Source organism: Hemiscyllium ocellatum, chromosome 3, assembly GCF_020745735.1.
Source record: "Hemiscyllium ocellatum isolate sHemOce1 chromosome 3, sHemOce1.pat.X.cur, whole genome shotgun sequence".
Classification (NCBI taxonomy): domain Eukaryota; kingdom Metazoa; phylum Chordata; class Chondrichthyes; order Orectolobiformes; family Hemiscylliidae; genus Hemiscyllium; species Hemiscyllium ocellatum.
In genome coordinates this window covers 79,762,711-79,783,178 of record NC_083403.1, presented here as the reverse complement: position 1 = coordinate 79,783,178, position 20,468 = coordinate 79,762,711, and the positions used below count along the sequence as shown (strand labels likewise).

General features: G+C 38.5%; 1 protein-coding gene across 3 annotated transcripts in view; it reads left to right on the top strand.

The window, feature by feature from the left end:
• LOC132806285 (syntaxin-7-like) overlaps positions 1 to 20,468 on the top strand; it is a 51,031-nt gene that overhangs the window by 21,994 nt on the left and 8,569 nt on the right. For all 3 annotated transcript variants that reach the window (XM_060821231.1, XM_060821230.1, XM_060821232.1), the window contains exons 4-7: positions 2,721 to 2,811; positions 3,304 to 3,441; positions 16,246 to 16,295; positions 17,870 to 17,963. In XM_060821231.1, the coding sequence (XP_060677214.1) occupies positions 2,721 to 2,811; positions 3,304 to 3,441; positions 16,246 to 16,295; positions 17,870 to 17,963 (373 nt within the window). The remainder of the gene's footprint in view (positions 1 to 2,720; positions 2,812 to 3,303; positions 3,442 to 16,245; positions 16,296 to 17,869; positions 17,964 to 20,468) is intronic.

Here is a 20,468-nt window from a genome sequence, read left to right as displayed (position 1 = left end):
AACAAACCATCCCGGTGTCATGCCTGCTTCCACAGAAACGTCTGTTGGTTCTCTTTATGATTAAATCTGCTATCACTCTTGCTTCGCATGTTTTTCCTTCCCTCTTGCGCAGCTGAGCTAGTCCTGATGCCACAGATTTAAGGAAAAAGTGACCATTGCATGATAAAATTCTTCATTGTGATACAAACTAAAGTTGTTCAATCCAAAACCGGGGTACTGAATCAAAGCAAAGGAAGTTATGAATGTTTGAGGGGCGAGTTCCTGCAATAAACTGAGTAATCTCATTAAAATGCTTGACAGTAGACAGGTAATGGTTATTATTTATGGAATTGATGCATGCAGTCCAGCAGTTATGTACTCATTGAGAGCAAAAAAACACAAGAGGAAGACTGGCCCAAATGTAGTTAACAAAAGAAGTTAAGGATGCTCTTAGATTTTCTATGGACCTAAGTAAAAGTTGCTCAAGAAAGGAGCAAGCCTGATGACTGGGAGCAGTTAGAATTTAGCAAATAAGGATCAAGAATTTGATTAAGAAGGGAAAGTAGAGTATGAGCATAAACTGTAAAAACAACTGTAAGTATGTAGAAAGAAGAGTATCAGTGAAAACGAATACAGTCTCCTCATCATCTGAAATGTGATAATTGATATTGGAGAGCAAGGAAATTACAGAGCAATTAAACAACTACTTTAGTTCTGCTTCATTGAAGAATACGCACAGAATTTTACAGATGTGCTATAGAAGCAAGGGTTTTTTGGGGAAGTGGAATTAAAGGAAATTAGTTTAAATTTTAAAAAAAATGGAAAAATTAATGGGACTGAAATTTGATAAATCCCCAGGAGCCTGATAAACTATCTCTAGGGATTAAAATTGGATGAACGTGGAAATAGTGGATACATTTGTTGTCAACTTTCAAATGTTGTAGATTCTTGAACAGTCCTAACTGATTGAATCCAACTCCACTGTTTAAAAATGGAGGGGCATGGGCAACTGGCAGTTCCAAAATGGTTAATGTAACGTCAGTAGAAGGGAGAATGCTGGAGACTATTATCAAGGATGTAATAAAAGGACTCTTGTTTCAAACACCAATTGTACAATATCCTCTTATACAATTTCCCTGTCATAAGTCTTTGGTAAACTTAATGGAATTTTTCTGAGGTCGTAACTAGTAGAATAAATGAGGGAGAACAGTGGATGTTTTATATCTGGATTTTCAAAAAGCTTCTGATAAAGCACCACAGAAGTCAGGAAGTGAAATCAAAATACATGGGAGTGGTGGTAATGCACTGACATGCATTGAAAATTGTTCAGCAGACAGGAAAGGGAGTAGGAATAAATGGTTTCTTTTAGGAAGTGGAAAGTGGTGATAAATGGATACTGCAGAGATCAGTATTTGCATCCCAGCTATTCACTATTATGTGTAAAACAATTTGTTTAAGATACTGACGTATGAAATATATGGATAAGTTAATTGAGTGGCCTACTTCTGTTCCTACTTCCTATGTTTCTGTATGACTCTGGGAATGTATTCCCTTTACAATAGCTATTCTACTTAGAATGCCTTCTCCCACTTAAGCTGGGATGCAGGAGCTAGATGTCAAAAGCAGAAGTGAGAGTGGTTACCTTTATCACCACCTATGCCAACTTAAACTCAGTGGGGAAAAGCCTCCAGTTGCTGAAATTGTACCTGATGCACAGGAGGAATGTTATTAGAGACCCTTGTCATGTCTGCAGGAGCTTTTTACAATGGGCTCTTTAGTTCTCTCGTTAACTAATTCATCAATGACATTGTTTTGTTTTGGTCTATAATGAAGCTGTTCTCTGATCCCATTTAGCTTGGCTTAGTTCACAGTACTTCTGCCAGTGAAGCTTATGTTAAGACCTGAAGGCCTTTAGCAAGGACATTTGGGCTGAAATGTGGCTAGTGACACTTAACATTGCTGAAGAAGGGCTCATGCCCGAAACGTCGATTCTTCTGCTCCTTGGATGCTGCCTGACCTGCTGTGCTTTTCCAGCAACACATTTTCAGCTCTGATCTCCAGCATCTGCAGTCCTCACTTTTTCCTAGTGACAGTTAAGCTGCATATGTGCTTGTCAATGTCCAGCTGAACCCCAATATTCAATTATCAAGTGTGGTGCCTTTCTGGAGAGTGTGATTTCCTTCATTGCCACCTCTATTTCTGAATTTATTATCCAACACCTGCATCATCATGCTATGTGATTGAAGGATGCTTTGGAGTAACTTTAATAATGTTACATTAAAAATACCCATTAACTCTGTGCCTTATAACAACAAGAAAGGCAAAAGAAGCAATGCCAGGAACACTTTCACATCTAAGGCTCATGCTGATAATCTGACTTAGATGTAAACTGCTGTTATTTTAACATTGCTGGGAAAGAATCTCAGACTTTCATACCTAATTGTATCATGAACAGCGCAAAAATTGTAGAGGTTGGGGAAGGCCCCACAGCCGAGCTACAGATGAACACTAAATGTAGCCTTTCCAGCATTCTGAAATCTTGAAAACAAATTAAAAATTACTATTTGTATAAACTTGATTATGCAATGCAGCTTTAGAACTAAATGTACAAACAATGTGAATGTTGGTATGAAGTACTTTTAGCCAATTTTGATATTACTGCCAGGAGCTGTTTGTCTGTGATTGCTACTGATTTGTTTTACATTATTGATTATACATTGAATGTTTTTTTCTAATCTTAGTCAGCAGAAGCAGCAGTTAGTAAACCATCTTGCTAAAGAAACTGAGAAGAATTTAAGGGAATTTGGATTAATAAAATCTTTAACTGACCAGGTAAGAGTTTTTTTGTCATCCCATCATATCCGAATTTTCAAATCCAGTGTATCACTGTATTGATGATTATTGAAAACATCTTTCCTAGTGTTTAATAGCTGCAATAGCTAATAAACAAAAGTCTCGGCACTTCAGCTATTCACTCAATATACTAATGAGCATTTATATCAAAACATTTCTGTTTTATTAATTTGACTTCAATATTCGTAAGTAAAATCATTTTAGAAGGAGTTTTAAAACATTTAAACATGAGTATGTACAAGTAAAATCAAACCTTAGTAAGAAGACTTCAAATCCATTTTCCCCATAATTTGTGGATGTGGATGTGGCTGTTGTCTTGGAGCAGTTTTACATTGCTAATACTAACTAATTTGATTTTGAAAGTATAATTTTCTTGTAAACCAGACTTCTTTTTACAATATCAAATATATTGTTTATGACCGTTATTACTGTTTTGAAATGTATCTTAATTTTTAGTTGTTTTTTTCTCAGAGGCAGAGGAAGATAATGAAAGATCGTTTAGTAGCAGAATTCACTACAGCACTAACAAATTTTCAAAGAATCCAACGAGAAGCTGCACAAAAAGAAAAAGAATTTGTAGCAAGAGTACGTGCTGGCTCGCGTCTGTCGGTAAGTATTCAGTATTTATTGCCAGTACTTGAGGACAAAGGACTCTGCTTGATTGACACCTCTTCCACCAACTTGAATATTCCCTCCTTTCATCATTAACCCGCAGTGTCATGACCCACCATATGCAACACTCACTGCACCAACTTGCCAAATCCCTTTTCAAATATGTGAGCTCTACTGTCAAGAAGGAAATGTCACCACATTCACATTCCTTTTTAAGCCACTTATTGTCAGTTCTTGACTGGCACTGGATCAAAATCTTGGAACTCCCTTGCTAACAGCACTGTGGATGTGCCTACATAAGAAAAAGAAATTTCATTTTTGTTTTAACTCTTCCACAGTTCATTCTTCTTCTCGATCATTCAGAAATCAAAACAACAGTTAAGTTGTCAACTTGAAGTAGTATTTAATTCATTATGACAAGACAGAAAATAGTTCAACTCAACTGGAAATGCTTGTTGTACAATGTTGAAATTTTACAAATCATTTAGTAAAAAGTGAGGTCTGCAGATGCTGGAGATCAGAGCTGAAAATGTGTTGCTGGTTAAAGCACAGCAGGTCAAGCAGCATCCAAGGAACAGGAAATTCGACGTTTCGGGCAAAAGCCCTTCATCATGGCTTTTGCCCGAAACGTCGAATTTCCTGTTCCTTGGATGCTGCCTGACCTGCTGTGCTTTAACCAGCAACACATTTTCAGTACAAATCATTTAGCTCCATTTTACCATTTGCTATGTATTTGCCAACCCACTCAAATTTGCCCATTTGAGTAAGTGGGCAAATACATAGCAAATAAAGAATAATGTGGACAAATGAGGTTATTGACTTTTGTAGTTTTCAACACGTCTCTCAACTTGTTAAATAATTTGCAGCAGGCTAATGTTGTTTCTAAGCTTATGTTCCGGTGGACCTCATGGGTTTTTCTTGCACATTTCACATTTCTAATCAGATCTCACTTGGCTGTTGAGTTTCCCACACCCATTGGTAATTACCTCATCATCCTTGTAAGTGTACATGCTTTGCATTTAATTGAACATAAACAAAGTTCTTCAGTAAGTTATTATCAATTCACCCAATGGATTAACCTTTTTAATCCGAGTTTTCTCTGCAAGCGATATGTGTAAGCTCTGTAATTACCTTGTATGCTAAAATCCATTATAAAAGATTTAATAGCAGAGGAGCTGGAAAACAGTGACAGGATTGGAATGGAATTAGTGTACTGACGTGGGTAGAGTAAAAGGTTAGCAGATAGGAAACAAAGCATAGGAATAAATGGGCCATTTTTTTGAGTGGCAGCCATTGACTAGTACCGCAGGGATTATTACTTGGACCCCAGCTATTCACACTGTATAATCAAGGCTTATTATGCTTGGAGTTCCCTAAAGGGTTTTTTTATTTCTATACTTTACGTGAGGGAGCTAAATGTAATATCTTCAAGTTTGCAGATAACATACTTGGGTGGGAGGGCAAACATGAGGATATAGAGGTATTTCAGTGTGATTTTGACAAGTTGAGTGAGTGGACAAATACATTGCAAATAAAGAATAATGTGGACAAATGTGAGGATATTGAATTTGGTAGCAAGAACAGGAAGGCAGATTATCTGCATGATAGACTGGGGGGAAAAGAGAGGTGCAACATGACCTAGGTATGTTTGTACACCAGTTGCTGAAAGTAAGCAGGCAGGTAAAGAAGACAAACATGGTATGTTGACCTTGATAATGAGAGGATTTGAGTACGGAAGCAGAGATGTTTTACTGCAATTGTAGAGGGCCTTGTTGAGAGCACTGTTGGAGTATTGTATGCAATGTTTGATCATCTTACCTGAGGGAACATGTTCTGTCTATGGATGTAATGCAACAAAGGTTGATCAGACTGATTTCTAGGATGGCAGGACTGACATATGAAATGAGACTACATTAGTTTGGATTATGTCATTGGAGCTTAAAAGAATGAGGGGTGAAGATTCTCTTAGGAACCTTTTACATTCTAACAGAAGTAGATAGGGTGAATGCAGCAAGAATGTTCCTGATGATCTACAGTCAAGCATCAGGGGATACAGAGGAGAACATTTAGGACTGAGATGAGGGGACATTTCTTCACTGAATGGTGAGCCTGTGGAATTCTGTCTCAGAAAGGCATGTTTTCAATAAGATATTAGATTAGTTCCTGGGGCTAAAAGGATCAGTGGACATTGGGAAAAGCCATGAACCAATTAGAGTTGGATGATTAGCCGTGAATGGCAGAGCAGGTTCAAAGGGCTGAATGGCTTACTCCTCCTATTGTTTTCCAGCTACATCTTAAAATAAAATCACTTCCTGGTACAGAATTACTTACAAACAACACTAAAATACCGTTATTTCTGACCAGTGATAATGTTGTTTTGTAGCTGACTTACCTTGCTTTTCTGTTGGCCATGAAGCCAAGCCTCAATTGGCTCTGCCCAGAAACCGATTCTTTCTCCCTTTCTAGTTTCTACTCCATCACTTTCTCATTCCCCTGAACAGGTATTGTGTCCTACTGAATTGAAGCCATTTCGAATGAATTGCTATCATTGGCCAACTTCCTTTCCGAGCAGTACAGATAGCTGGAGTGTTAAATAGTTTGCTCTGCATACATTTGATTCTCATACCTTTCCATATTGCAATCAGCTAGACTACCAATTTGTGTAGATACTAATGTCATTGAGGAATTATGGAGTAACATGGGAAATGGTGTTGAGGTAATTATTAGCCATGGAGCAAGCTCAATTGACTGAATAGCCTACATCTGCTCCTATGTTTCAATGTTCTTATTTTCTTCCCCTTTTTGTCAAAGCACATATTTAACTGTGTCCTTGCAAATTACTAACCAATGGTCCCTATAAACCATAAATCATCCTGTAAGTCCCTTAAATTATAATGCATGTACCAATAGAAAAAAAACCTTTCTAAAGCAACGTTCACTTTGATAAGTTATGAGTGCACTGCCAAAAATGGCAACTTTGCTACTGATCCATCTTCAAATCCTGGTTCTTGTCCAGCATATCAAATATGTAATCACTTCCCATAGTTGTACCTATCTTTCACTCGACTCCCTGCTCGAATCTTAAGTGTGTTTTCAGCAAAGCACCGAAACAGGCTGAACCAAAGTTAGTCTTTTTGACTGTTGTGCTTTTCGCTTGCTAGTCAATTTCAGACTTTCTTCAGCCTTTGACGTGTTCACTTTACCGCCCTTTACATGTTCACTTTACCAACCTCCATTAATGCCTGACTTCTGCTGTCCAGTCCTCACTTGATTTTACTCTTTTCATACTGTACTTATGATAAGAGTACAGCAATAGATTCATTACCCTTGCAACTCCCCAAAATTTGATTCTTGGACACCCTCAAACCTCCAACCGAACTTCTTCTGTCTCTGCATAGTACCACTCAGCAATGTTTGGGCTCAATTTTCAAAAGTACACTGGTAATGCTCCTTATCCATCACCTCTTTTGACCCTTCTGCAATCTCTAGATTTGACATTAAAACTAACCTTGAAATGTTTCTGCAGTGACAGATAAATGAGAATGTGAATTTAGTTTTAGTTTTGAGATGCCATTTACTTAATTTGAAGTTCAAGTTAACCAACAAAAATATACTGTACACCAAAATCATAACCTGGCATCTACTTAATTAAGTTTCCACAATGTTAATGTAAGCAGTTTCATCAATATTTCTGTAACTAGAATCTAGTTAATATGATTTGGTGCCAAAACAAGTACAAGAAAACGCTGAACAAACTCAAAGTTAACATTGAATCCAAAAAGACTCCTCTTCAGAGATTGCTTCAGTTTTGAAGTTGAGTCACATCAGAATCAACGTTAACTCTGCTTCTTTTTCCTCAGATGCTGCCAGACCTGTTGTATTTTCCAGTATTTTTTGTATTTGTTTCAGATTTGCAGCATTTTCAGTATTTTGATTTTAAAAACAGTGCTGCCTATAGCAGATAGTTGGGCAGTAGGTGAACGTAAAACTTACCTTGGTTTCTCAGCTACTCTTCTCCATTGTCCTGACTGGATCTGAAAGCCCTGCCCCCGTAGGTTGGTGAGACAGTTTTGAGAACTGGAGTCAACGTTTTGACTAGATACATTGTAATTCACAGCTATGTATCATGTAAAATGGCAAAGGTGATCTGAATGAGAACCAAACATTCCAGTTCTCACTAATTCAGCACAAATTAAATAATGAAATAAAATTGAATTCAGTGGTAATCTGTTTTGTTTAAATACTTTCCTAAACTGCTATGCCCTGCTGCTTGCTGAAATGGATCTTGCTCTGTCCCTGCTCCAGTCCCCCCAGGTGATTATATCTCTCCTCCTGGTTGCAGGGCGCTTGTTTTCCTCTCTGACTTTCCCTGCTGCTGCCGTTCCCTATTTCGTGAGCAGTAGCAGTATGAAGGTAAGCCGTGAGGCTCTGCCTGTTCCTTGAGCTTCAAAAATACACACCTATTCAGCTCATGATTTCAGACAGCAGGGGGCAGAGAGGGGAATGTCATAAAAAAGCATGTAATATAGGGCTGGCAGCTGGGAATTACTGTACGAGGTTAGTAGGATTTCCCACATCAGATGCCAAGTGTTTGTATTTTATTCCAGTTAGCCTTATTAAATTTATTCATTCTCTAGTGTGGATGGAAGTAGTTTTTAAAATTCATTTATGGGATATAAGTGTTGCCAGCAAAGCTAACATTTATTGCCAATCTCTCTAATTTTCCCAAAGAATGTTATGGTATCCTACCTCTTGAACCATAGCAGTGCTTGGGCTATAGGGGCACCCACAATACCGTTAAGTAGCGAGCGCCAGAATCTTGAACAGTGTAATAATTACAAATCATGTGTGTGAGACTTAGGGATGTTGTCATTCTTCTAATTGGCAAAGGCTTGGAAGATGCTTTTGAAGCAGGTTTGCTGAGTTTCTGCAGTTCATCTTGGACATGGAGCACACTTCTGGCACTGTGTGTTGGTTGTCAGTCGAGTGAGATGCTGTGTCCTTGATGGTTTCAAATTGTTCGAGTGTTGTTGGAGTTGCGTGCATCCAGGCAAATGGAGAATTTTCCAACATATTCTTAACTTGTTGTTTTTCAATAGTGGAAGGGTTTGGTGATTCAGGTGTTTTTACTTGCCAGCAAGTTTTTAAATACCGATCTGCTCTTGTTGCCACTCTTTTATATGGCTCGTCCAGTTAGTTTCTGGTCAGTGGTAATCCACAGGATGTTGATTGTCAGGGATTCAGTGATAGTAATGCTATTGAATGTAGCGTATGCTGAAGATGATTAGATCCAGGAGACTGTCCTGATGAACTCCTGCAGAGATATCTTGGCGCTGAGATGACTGACCTCCAACAATTACAGCCATCTTCCTTTGTGATTGGTATGAGTCCAATCCCCAATTCCCATCAATTATAGTTTTGCATGGACTCCGTGATGCCACATTTAGCTGAATGCAGTCACTCTTGCCTTACCTCTGAGGTTTTGCTCTTGAGCATGTTCAGACCAAGGATGTAATAAGGTCAGCAGCTGTCGGCCCTGGCTGAAACTAAATTAAGTGTCAATGAGCAGGTTATTGCTTTGGAGTGCTGCTTGATGGCGCTATCAACAGTCCCTGGCATCAGTTTGCAGATGAACTGAGCAGACTGATGGCACTATAATTGACCAAGTTGGGTTTGACCTGTATTTTTGTGGGTAGGATATACTTGGACAATTTATGATCAGGTGGCTGCCAGTCTTCTGGCTGTACTGGAATCCTTTCCCCTCAACTCTGAATTGAGTTAAACCAGTCAAGATACCAAAACTAAGAATTTGTCAACAATGTTTCAGAAATCTATCTTGAACGGGAACTCTGAAATCACTTGTTTTATTAATTGAGAAATTGAGTTATTTTTGCATTTGGTTAATATAACCTTTACCATGTGCATTTTTGAATGTTAAAGTGCTAGAATTTAATTTCCTTTAATTAGGGATTAGATTAGATTAGATTAGATTACTTAGTGTGGAAACAGGCCCTTCGGCGATGTGTGACAATGAATTCAAAGGTAGTAATCCCTCTTCTCGGATAGCTCAATTTTTGGTTGAAAATAATTCAACCAAATTTGGGAGAATCGTGATCAGTGGTTAGGATAGGCTCCATAACAAATCCTTATGGCAAGTTTAACATAGTAAACATCTCTAGTTTCTTCATTGTAATATTATTGCAAAGAACTTTTTTGCTCAAGTGCATAAGGAGATAGTCAGGCTGATGAGCAAAAATTTGACCAAAGAATGTTTTCAAGGAGATGAAGGGGGACTTTGCATTTATGTACTGGACAGATGAAGGCAGAGTCCCACTGGGGAAGCATTTAAAGTCGGGTTGCTGGAACAGACAGAATGCATTGTCAGCCATATCTTTGTCTACAGATACTATTTTTGGTGGTCTTTTTGCTTGCTTGGAAACCAAGATTAACAAACGTATTTACTAAATTTCTCGATTTATGAGACAATAGGTGTTGCCACATCTGGACAACTGATCTGAAAATTTTTGGCTTGTTGACAACCAATAATAGAGGACATGGCAACAACTGGAATGTTCTGAAGCAAGTACCATCATTTATGTGCTGCAAAGTTGTTATTATGACTTAATGAGTTCAGTTATAGTGCCATAACAATTAACCCTGGTGCTGTCCCTTAAGCATTTAGATAATGGGTTTTCTCACCCACCTGTTGGTGTGAACGCAACTATCTGTTGGGTGCTAAAGACTGTTTTAAAGACATCAAGAGCCAGCTTGTGGAAAATCTTAATGGTATCCCTCAGATAATTATGCATTTATGTTTACGGTAATGATGCCCAGGTTCCATTGCCTGTAGACTTTGTTCAAGTAAAAACCTCATGCTTCAACCTGAATAGTTGATGAATGTGCACATGTATTGTTGTAGCTGTTTAGATGTTTAAAAACATTTTATTATTTACAGTCAGTTTGAGAAAGAGAGGAGTATATCTGAGGCTATCTTTTGAACGTTAAGGAAAGGCAATTGTGGGACCATGTAAGCAGGGTTGACTGAGGTATATTGGTAAATTAGGGTAAAGCATAGTTCACGCGGGATGCATCGACAGACATTCAGGGGGATATTTCAGAACCTACAAAATAGTTGCATTCCAACAAGTAACATGCTCCAAGGGATAGATGCACCATTTCTAGGTAACTCGAAATGTTAAATGTGCAGACAGGTAGCAGTTTGGAAAAGTTAAAAAGCATGACCAGTATTAGTCAAGTGGGAAAATATCCAATACAAAAAGCTAACAAGGAGTATAAAAAATTAGAGAAGGAAACAGTTAATAAAATGCGTGTTAGTCCTATAGAAAGTTAGACTGCAGAACTAATAACAGACAACAAAACAACAGATGAATTAAACTGATATTTTACATGTCTTCACCAAAGAGGATACAAGTAACATTTCAGAAGCACTGATAAATCATGAGATGAAAAAATGGGAAAATTGCCGTCACTGGAGGCATGGTACTAAGTAAGTTGTTGCAATGTTGGGTTGGCAATGCCCTGGTTTGGATCAACGTCATCCTCGTGTTTGCAATGAAATGGCTAGTGAGATGCAATTGGTTTTACTTTTCTGAAGTTCTTTGATTTGGAGGCAGTCCTATTATATTTAAAGATGTAACACCTTTGTTCAAAAAAGGAAGAAGACAGAGCAGGAAATTACAGGCCAGCTAGCTTAATATTTGCCATAGGGAAAATATTAGAATCTTTTGTTTAAGAAGCTATAGCAAGGCATTTGGAGAGAGTCAAAGTAGTTGGATAGCGTCAACATGGCTTTGTGAAAGGCAAGTTATGTTTGACTAGAGTATTGGAGTTCTTTAAGAAGTTATATTGTGCTATGGATAAAAGAGAACTAGTGAGAGCATGTATTTTGGATTTCTTGAAGGTGTTTGATAAGTTTCTACACAAAGATTATTTTTAATGTGGCTGGTTAAGTGAGTGGATAATAATATGGCAAATCAAGTATATATAATGTGAAATTGTCCATTTTGGCAGGGAGAATAGAAAAATAGGTTTTTAAGCATTGAGAGATTGCAGAACTCTTGACACACAGAGGGAACTGGGTCCTCGTAAATTATTTGCAAAAGGGTCAATATGCAGCTGCATCAAGTAGTTAAGAAAGTTGGTAGAATGCTGTCATAGTGGCTGTTGTGGTTCAGTGGTACTGTCCCTACCTCTGGGCTAGGAGACCTGGGTTCAACTTCCACTTGTATAGGGGTATAATGACAAATCTGAACAGACTGATTTGGAAAATACTCAAAAATTTTGTTATTTATCATGAGGGGAATTGAATACAAAAATAGGTTATGCTTCGGTTATACAGGACACGGTTGAGACTACATCTGGAATACTGCCTTATGAGGAAAGATTTGTCAGGTGAAGTTTTTATCTCTTGGAGTTTTGAAGACTAAGAAGTGACAAATTTGAAACACTATACCCTGAGTAGTCTTGAAAGGGTAGGTGTGAAGAGGGTGTTTCCTCTTGAGAAAGAATCTAAAACTGGGGTGTCACTGTTTAAAGTTAAGGAGGGGCCCATTTAAAATAGAGATTAGGCAAAATATCTTCTCTTGAAAATTCATCAGTCTTTTCTTCCTGAAAAGTTGAGAGCAGAAGAGTCCTGAATATTTTAAGGTGGAGGTAGATAGATTCTTGTCATGCAAAGAATTGATAGGGGATCAGGCAATGAACAGGAATGTGGATCAGATCAGTCATGATCTTACTGAACAGGAGAGAGCATACCTTAAAGGGCTGAATGGCCTACTCCTCCTAATTGTATGCTGCCTTTATGGTGGTAGCATTAATTTTAACTTACATCTTAGATATATTGTAGAATGCTCCTTGGTTCTATACTATAACCAGGTGAAAACTCAGCTAAAGAACTTAAAATCGCTCCCATTTGAATTCGAGGTGTAAATTTTGGTTATTTTATGATTGTATCAGAACTTCTGAGGCCAAACTAATGTGAATAATTTCATTGAGTTTATCATCCATATTGAGCCTGCTATGGAGAAGATTTGTGACAGAAAACCATATGAGCGACTTTGGGGAAAATTTGATTATGGGGGTGGAGAGGGTGAAACAAAAATCGTTAAATACCCATGTGGTTTAAAAGAAAAATGACTCTTGCAACCCATTGCCTAGGACAAGGTGAAGGTGGAAACATAAGACTGGGAAATATTGAACCACCCAGCTGAGCTGCTACACCAACATGTGAATGTGTGGAGTGCTGCCATATTCTCCTCAAAGGCAGGAGAACAAGACAGCATGTGCAGTCGAGGCTGGCCACTGAACCCAACATTATGCAATTATCCACAATTGGATATGGCACGTTATTTAAAGGAAAGTATATTGTTGGTTTAGATTAGATTCCCTACAGTGTGGAAATAGGCCCTTCAGCCCAACCAGTCCTTCGAACAGTAACCCAACCCCCTCTGAATGATGCAGCTTGCACTACGGGTAATTTAGCATGGCCAATTCACCTGACTTGTACATCTTTGGACTGTGGGAGGAAACCCATGCAGATACTGGGAGAATGTGCAAACTCCACACAGACAGTCAGCCAAGGCTGAAATTGAACCTGGGACCCTGGTACTGGGAGGTGGCAGTGCTAACCACTGAGCCACCATGAGTTCTTATCTCAATCCTTATCTCCCTTCCACACAGCCATAGACCAAATCACAAGACAGCATATACAGCCAGTATCTTGCTGTATCACAAAATATCACTGAGCCATAATTATGATATTAGAAATTTTCTCTCATGTCTGTAAGGACTGAGTAGAACAGAACAGTACTAGATTTTTTCCTCTTTCAAAGCATCTACATACAGAATGGAAGAGAGAAAAGCAGTATTGCTGCCTCTGAGTTATGAAGAATAGGTGAAGATGTATACACAATCAAAAAATGGAACCTGCTGGGTAAGACTTGCTGTAATTTTGAGAAAGTTAGCAGTGTGGTGAAATTTATAAACTCCAACTGCTGTTGAGAAAGGAAGAAATGAGAAGAGGGGATATTTGGAAAGCTAGTAAATGTAACACCACTATGCGAGAAAGGAGAGTGAGAGAAACAAGGAATTACAGGCCAGTTAGTATGATATCAACAATGATGGAGCTATACAAGGCCTTGGTAAGATCACAGTGGGAAAATTATGTAAAGTTTTAGTGTACATGCCATACAGGGAATGCATCAAATGTTCATCAGCTTGATTCCTGAGCTGGCAGCTTTGTCATATTGGGATAAATAAGGTCAGCTAGGTAAAGCAAGGTCATTGAGCAAAAATTCAAATTGTTGGAGAGACTGCGTAACTCTGGCAACATCTGTGAAGAGAAAGAATCAAGATTAGAGTGGTGCTGGAAAAGCACGCAGGTCAAGCAGCATCCAAAGAGCAGGAAAATCGACATTTCAGGCAAAAACCCTTCACCAGCATCTGCAGTACTCACTGTGAAGAGAAAGCAGAGTTAACATTTTGAATCCAGTGACCCTAATTCAGAACCAGTGGTAACTAGGAAATGGTGGTATACAGTATATGACGAACACTGAGTGGATGGGGATTAGGTCATAAACCTAAAGTGGGTGGAGACAAAGCCTAGAGGGTGAGAAAGATAGTTAGGCAAACAAAGAAATGGATAATGGTAAGCCAGGAAGAAAGAAGAGCTACTAATGGGGGCCACCTGTTACTGCCAGGCCTGCTGAGTTCTCTTGCAATTTCTATTTTTGTTTCAAGATTTCCAGCATCTGCAATTCTTTTTACTGAAGTCACCATAGTCCCAGAGGGCTGTGCTCTCATTAGAGAGAGACCACTGGTTGTGTGTTTTAACCTGCGGGTCACCAGGCCTCGGGTAAGTTTAAAGGCAAGAGCTTTCATGGTGACCTTAGTTGGTGTGGGAATTTAAAAATGGGTTCGAAACACTCATTACACAGCAACAACATATGAGTATGCTGCACTCTGGTTGGGTCAACCAATGTGGCCTGCATGCATTCTCAGCTCCTCTGTTCTTTATTCCACCTCTCTGTGCCTTGCTTTTTCAGAAATGTCCGAAAGAGTTCAACATCATGATGCAGTGGCAAGCTACTTGATATATTGATAGGGTGATTTTTGTCCTGCAAAAGGTTCTCCTTTAATACGAAATGCCCAGTGGTGTCATGTTCTTTGTTTAAACTTTGAAGTAAAAGTACACCCTTGTGTTATCTCACACCTTCCATGAGCCTGTTATAATCCCTACATATAGTTTTTTTTCTTGGTCAGCTTTGATACAGCACACAGAAGTGCCTTCCCTATCTCATTTGTGCTGCTACCTAATTGAGAATTTTATAACTCCTTTACCTACTATCCTCCGCTACCTTTTACTTTTAGTCAATGGCTTCATTGTTTGTATTTGACATTTTCTTCTTCATTGATGGAAGATGCACTTTGCAGGCTGGGCCAGTATTTACTGTCCATCCCTAGTTGCCCTTGAAGATAATCATTAGTACCTTGAACTGCTACAGTCCAAACTTGTACATCCACAGTGCTGTTTGGGATGGAGTTCCAAGAGTTTGTCTCAGCGACATTGAGGAAATTGTGATTAATTTCCAAGTCAGAATCATGAGTGGCTTGGAAGGGAACTTGGGGGTGGCTGTGTTCTTACGTATGTGTGTTGCCCTTGTACTTCTAGATAGTAGTGGTTGTGGATTTCTGCAGTGCATCTTATAGATGACACATACAGCTGCTACTGAGTATTGTGGATGTGATGCTAATCAAGTGAGCTGCTTTGTTCTGGATGGTGTCAAGTTGGAGTAATCTTGAAGCCAGAGTCATCCAGGTAAGTGGGAAGTATTCAATCACATTCCTTTCTTGAGCCTTGTGACTGATGGGCAGGCTTTAGAATCTGGAGGTGATTTACTCACTACAGGACTCCTGACCTCTGATTCTTATCATTCATACATGTCCACAATAAACTGTCCACAATGGCTATTCAGTCTAAATTTTTATCAGTCTGTTGAATCATAAAATGATTCTCTATGGTACCCTCATTTTTATTAATATGGTTTCAGAGAAATGAAACTTTTTCAGTTCCCAGTAAGATAAAACTTATAGCATTAACCTGTTCTCTAATTATTCCAAGTTTTAATAATAAATCATCTTTGCCACAATTTTATGTCTCTCATTTCTAACATACTTAAAATTCCAAACTGGAGATGAAATATGGGAAGAAATATTTGAACACGTTTTACTTCTGTTCTGCCAGTTTGAAACTTTAACCAGATTTCCTGTTATGCTAATTTATAATGGGCGAATTTCCACCCAGATATAAGAAAATTTGACAAGATTGCTCATTAGGTCTATTAGTATTCAAGATATTCATTTGTCTTAACATGCTTTTACTGCGGGAAGAAAATTAATTGCAAACTCATCAAATACATGTATGGGGCTTATTTTCATCAGGATCTCCAATCGTGTCCCCTCTTTCACTTCTTTCAGTCCAATCAGCTGTAGCAAAATCTAACCTATTTTACAAAAACATTTGCATACATTTGGAATATAGAAGGGAAGGGAAGAGAAGAGCTGCAAACGTTAGAAAATGGAAAAAATACCACTTGCTCAAATTGCATCATAAGTCCGTTACATAAAAGAAGTAATAGTTTAAAATTCATGTGGGAACTTGTATCTGAATTTATTGCTGATTTTGTTTAGATATCCTAGTTCAAAGTCATACGCTTTGAAGGGGAAATTCGGTTACTTTTTCATCCCTTTTTAAATAGCCTTTTGTTTTGTCTTTTTCTCTAGCAAGGTTTACCTGATAATGAAAATGACGGGAAACTGGTGTCAATTGAAGGGTAAGGAAGATAGATTGTACATTGTCTGCTTCCAAGAAGAAGAAATTGTTTTTTGCATAATGCCTTAACATTTCCTCAGTGCGTCCAAAAGTATTTCACAGCTAAGGTATGCTTTTCTGAAAGATAATTACTTATGGAGGTAAAACTACCAGCTAATTTATATACAGTGAGGTCTGAAAGAATGGTAAATAGGTTGGGGAGAGTACAATAGTGTTACAGATTTGTCTGGATGCAGCAAATATGGTGAAGATGTTCAAAATGTAGTTCATTCTTCACACATCCTTGCCCAAATATTTTGGAAAAGCAAATCAGAGCGGAACCCAAACACTTAATACTAGGGAGTGTTGCTGAGCAAAGAGACCTTGGAATGCAGGTTCATACTTCCTTGAAAGTAGAGTTGCTTTCAGGGTAGATAAGTTAGTGAAGAAGGCGTTTGGTATGCTTTCCTTTATTGATTAGAGCATTTGAGTATAGGAGTAGAGAGGTCATGTTATGGCTATACAGGACATTGGTTAGGCCACTTTTGGAAAATACGTGCAATTCTGGTCTCCTACTTATCAGAAGTATGTTATGAAATTTGAAAGGTCAAAAAAGATTTACAAGGATGTTGCCAAGAGTGGAGGATTTGAGCTATAGGGAGAGGCTGAATAGGCTGGGGTTGTTTTTCCTGGAGTGTCAGAGGCTAAGGGGTACCCTTATAGAGGTTTAAAAAATCATGAGAGGCATGGATCGGATAAACAGAGAAAGTCTTTTTCCTGGGGTGGGGGAGTCCAGAACTAGAGGGCATTGGTTTCGGGTGAAAGGGAAAAATCATCAAAGGGACTTTAGGGGGATCTTTTTCATGCAGAGGATGATACATGTATGGAATGAGCTGCTAGAGGAAATGGTGGAGTCTGGTACAATTACAGCATGGACGAGTTGGATTGAAAGGTCTGGAATGTATGGAATGAGCTGCTAGAGGAAATGGTAGAGTCTGGTACAATTACAGCATTTAAAAGGCATCTGTATGGGTATATGAATAGAAGAGTTTAGAGGAATACAGGCCAAGTGCTGGAAAATGGGACTAGATTAGGTTAGGATATTTGGTCGGCATGGACAAGTTGGATTGAAAGGTCTGTTTCGGTGCTATACGTCGCTATGAATTGTAAATAAGAATTGTACCACGAATCAATTAATATTTCATGTTTGTTTGAGTTTGATTACCACTGATCTTTTTCAATAACTAGTTCTTTCAGAAGTTGAGAATTCTGAAACATAATATTTTAAAACACATGGAAGAGTGACTTCATCTAGAAGCTGGAAAGTAGTTTGAATGAAAGCAAATTATAAGTAATTGGCAAAGATGCATTGCTTGCCAATAGAACAGTACATATGATCTCACTAGGTACAGGTAAATCTGTTGAATCTAGAACATTTTATAATAATATTGTTAGTAACAATGACATTAGGTGTCATGTAAGTATAGCTCAATGGATATTAATGAAAATTAGAGGAACTAGCTTTTGTGTTGTAATGCTGAAATGTTTTGAAATAACCTCATCACAGTACTAACCATTGTTTTCAATGTTATATAGTCCAAATCAGGTTCAAGATCAAATGGAAGATGGAATTACAGTGGAGGACTTGGAGCTTATCAAAGAACGAGAATCTGCGATTAGGCAGCTGGAGGTACATTTATTTTGTGGCTGAATACTTAATAAGATGTGTACTTTTGATCCAATGTTTTGTATTTTTTCTCCATAACTTCAGGAATGATTTTATTTTACTTACCTTGGGTTGGAGCATTGGCTAAATGGTGAGACATGGGTATTAGCCATTTAGTACCTTGAGTCAGTTCTGCCATGAGACAATGGCTGATCAGTGACTTAACTCCTTTGATTGACCTTTTTCCCTATTGGCTAAATAAAGATGATCAATCTTGGATTGATTTAATTATAATTTTAATTATAATTTTAAAACTTACTTCAAATGCTGTTTGCAGAAAATACATTCTCAGCTTTGCCCTATATTGCATGAAAAAGGGGTTTCCTACTTTCATTCCTGAAAGGTTTGGCTCTTCTTTTTTGGTCGATGTCCATGATGCCAGACTCCCCAACAGTTCCTATTTACCCTCACGGTTCACTTTAATATCTAAGTTTCGATTGAACCTTTGATCACCTCAAAATTAGAGAGAATACACCCCTACATTCTACACACTTTGTAGCTTAACCTTCAGATTCCTGATATCAGTCTAATAAATAGAAGTGCACTATTTCCAAGTTGAATATTTCCTTTGAAGCATGATGTTTAGAATCGCTGGTAGTGATCCAGGTAGTTTAACCAGAGTTTTGTAGAACTGAAATATGTTGCCTTCACTGCTTGTATATCCTAGATCTCTAGATATAAAGGTCAGCATTTCATTAGCATTTAAAATTATTTTCTGTACATGTTCACAACATTTTAATTATTGCTTCTTGGTTCCAATTCCCTTTTGGACTGCACCGTTTCTTGTGTTTTACCATTTAGAACATACTCCTTGTTCTATGGTTTCAGTTCAAATGTAGATGACTTCACACTTGCCTCCATTAAAACCTATTTGCCTCAGTCATGCTTATTCACTGAATTTATCAATACCTGTTTCTAATTGGCAATCATAAAGATATCAGCATGTGAATAAAAGCAAATTTACAAATTTGGATACTTGGCTTTCTATCACCTCATGCATCTCTGACTATGACTCTATCTAAGTTATTAATGGATATAACAAACAGTTCCAACTCCAGATCCTTGCAGACATAAGTAGTCATGTTCTGCTACTTGGTGTGCTCCTGTTTTATTTTTACTAGATGTCTCCTTCTGTTCAACCAATTTAACCAGGTCAATAATTTTCCTTCAATTCTATGAACTTTACCCTTGGTAATGCCTTTCTTATGAGAGACATTATCAAATATCTTCTGGAATTCCATTTAAAAGAAAGCATCTGTAGACATGTTCTGTCCACAACTTCAGTCACGTTCAAATTCAACAGATTCTTCAGATGTTACTTCCCTTTTTAAAAACCCCATGCTGGAGGTCTATCATCTTAGAAATCATCATAAATCCCTACCTTGTGGAAACGGGCCATTTGGCCCAACAAATCTACACCAAGCCTTCAAAGAGCAGCCCACCCAGACCAATTCCCCTAAACTATTATTTCACATTTCCCCTGACCAATGCACCTAACCTACACATCCGTGAACACTGTGGGCAATTTAGCATAGCCAATTCACCTAACCTGGATATCTTTGGATCGTGGGAGGAAACTAGAGCACCCAAAGGAATCCCATGCAGAAACAGGGAGAATGTGCAAAGTCCACATTGACAGTCACCCGAGGCTGGAATTGAACCTGTGTCCCTGGGGCTGTGAGACAGCAATGCTAACACTAAAACACCATGCTGCCTACTCTGCCACCATACCGCCCCACTGAGCCACTATCACAAAGGGAACGCAATCTACTCCCCCAGACTCTGCTAATCCCGACTGCAACTACATTTGTCTTTTCTCCCTGCTCTTAAATGGCTAGATATTTTTGATACAAAGCCAGAAATTGCTTGAAATACTCAGTAGATCTGGAAACATCTGAGGAGAGAAAGCAGAGTTAATGTTTTGGGTCCAGTTAACTTTCTTCACAATGGTTTGAAGCTGAGAAAAGGTTGATTATATGTGCTAAAGACGTGGTTGGGTTAGGGTTAAACCATAGGTGAAGTTGGGGGGGTGGGGAGGAGAGAGCGAGAAAACAGTTGAACAGACAAAGGAATGGGTGAAGATCAGTAGCTGCTAATCGAGACAATTAGTAGCTTATAATGTCTTGGCTGTGATAGCAACAGACCTGGAAGAGTGAGAGGGTTGGAGTAAGGGGCTCAGGTTCTAAAATTATTGAACTCAATATTGGGTCCCGAAGGCTGCAGTGCCCCCAAGTGGAAAATGAGAAACTTGCGCTGAGTTTCCCTGAGCACTGCAGCAAGCCTGAGATAGAAATATTGGCCAGGGAACAAGATGATGTGAAGTGACAGGCAATAAGAAGCTCGGCATAACTTTTGCAGACAAACTAGATGCATTGTAAAGCATGACCTGCTCTGAACTTTATTTTCTCCAAAATCGAAGAGACAGTGAGTAGTGATTGTGAACAGTGGATACAATGGACTAGATTGAGT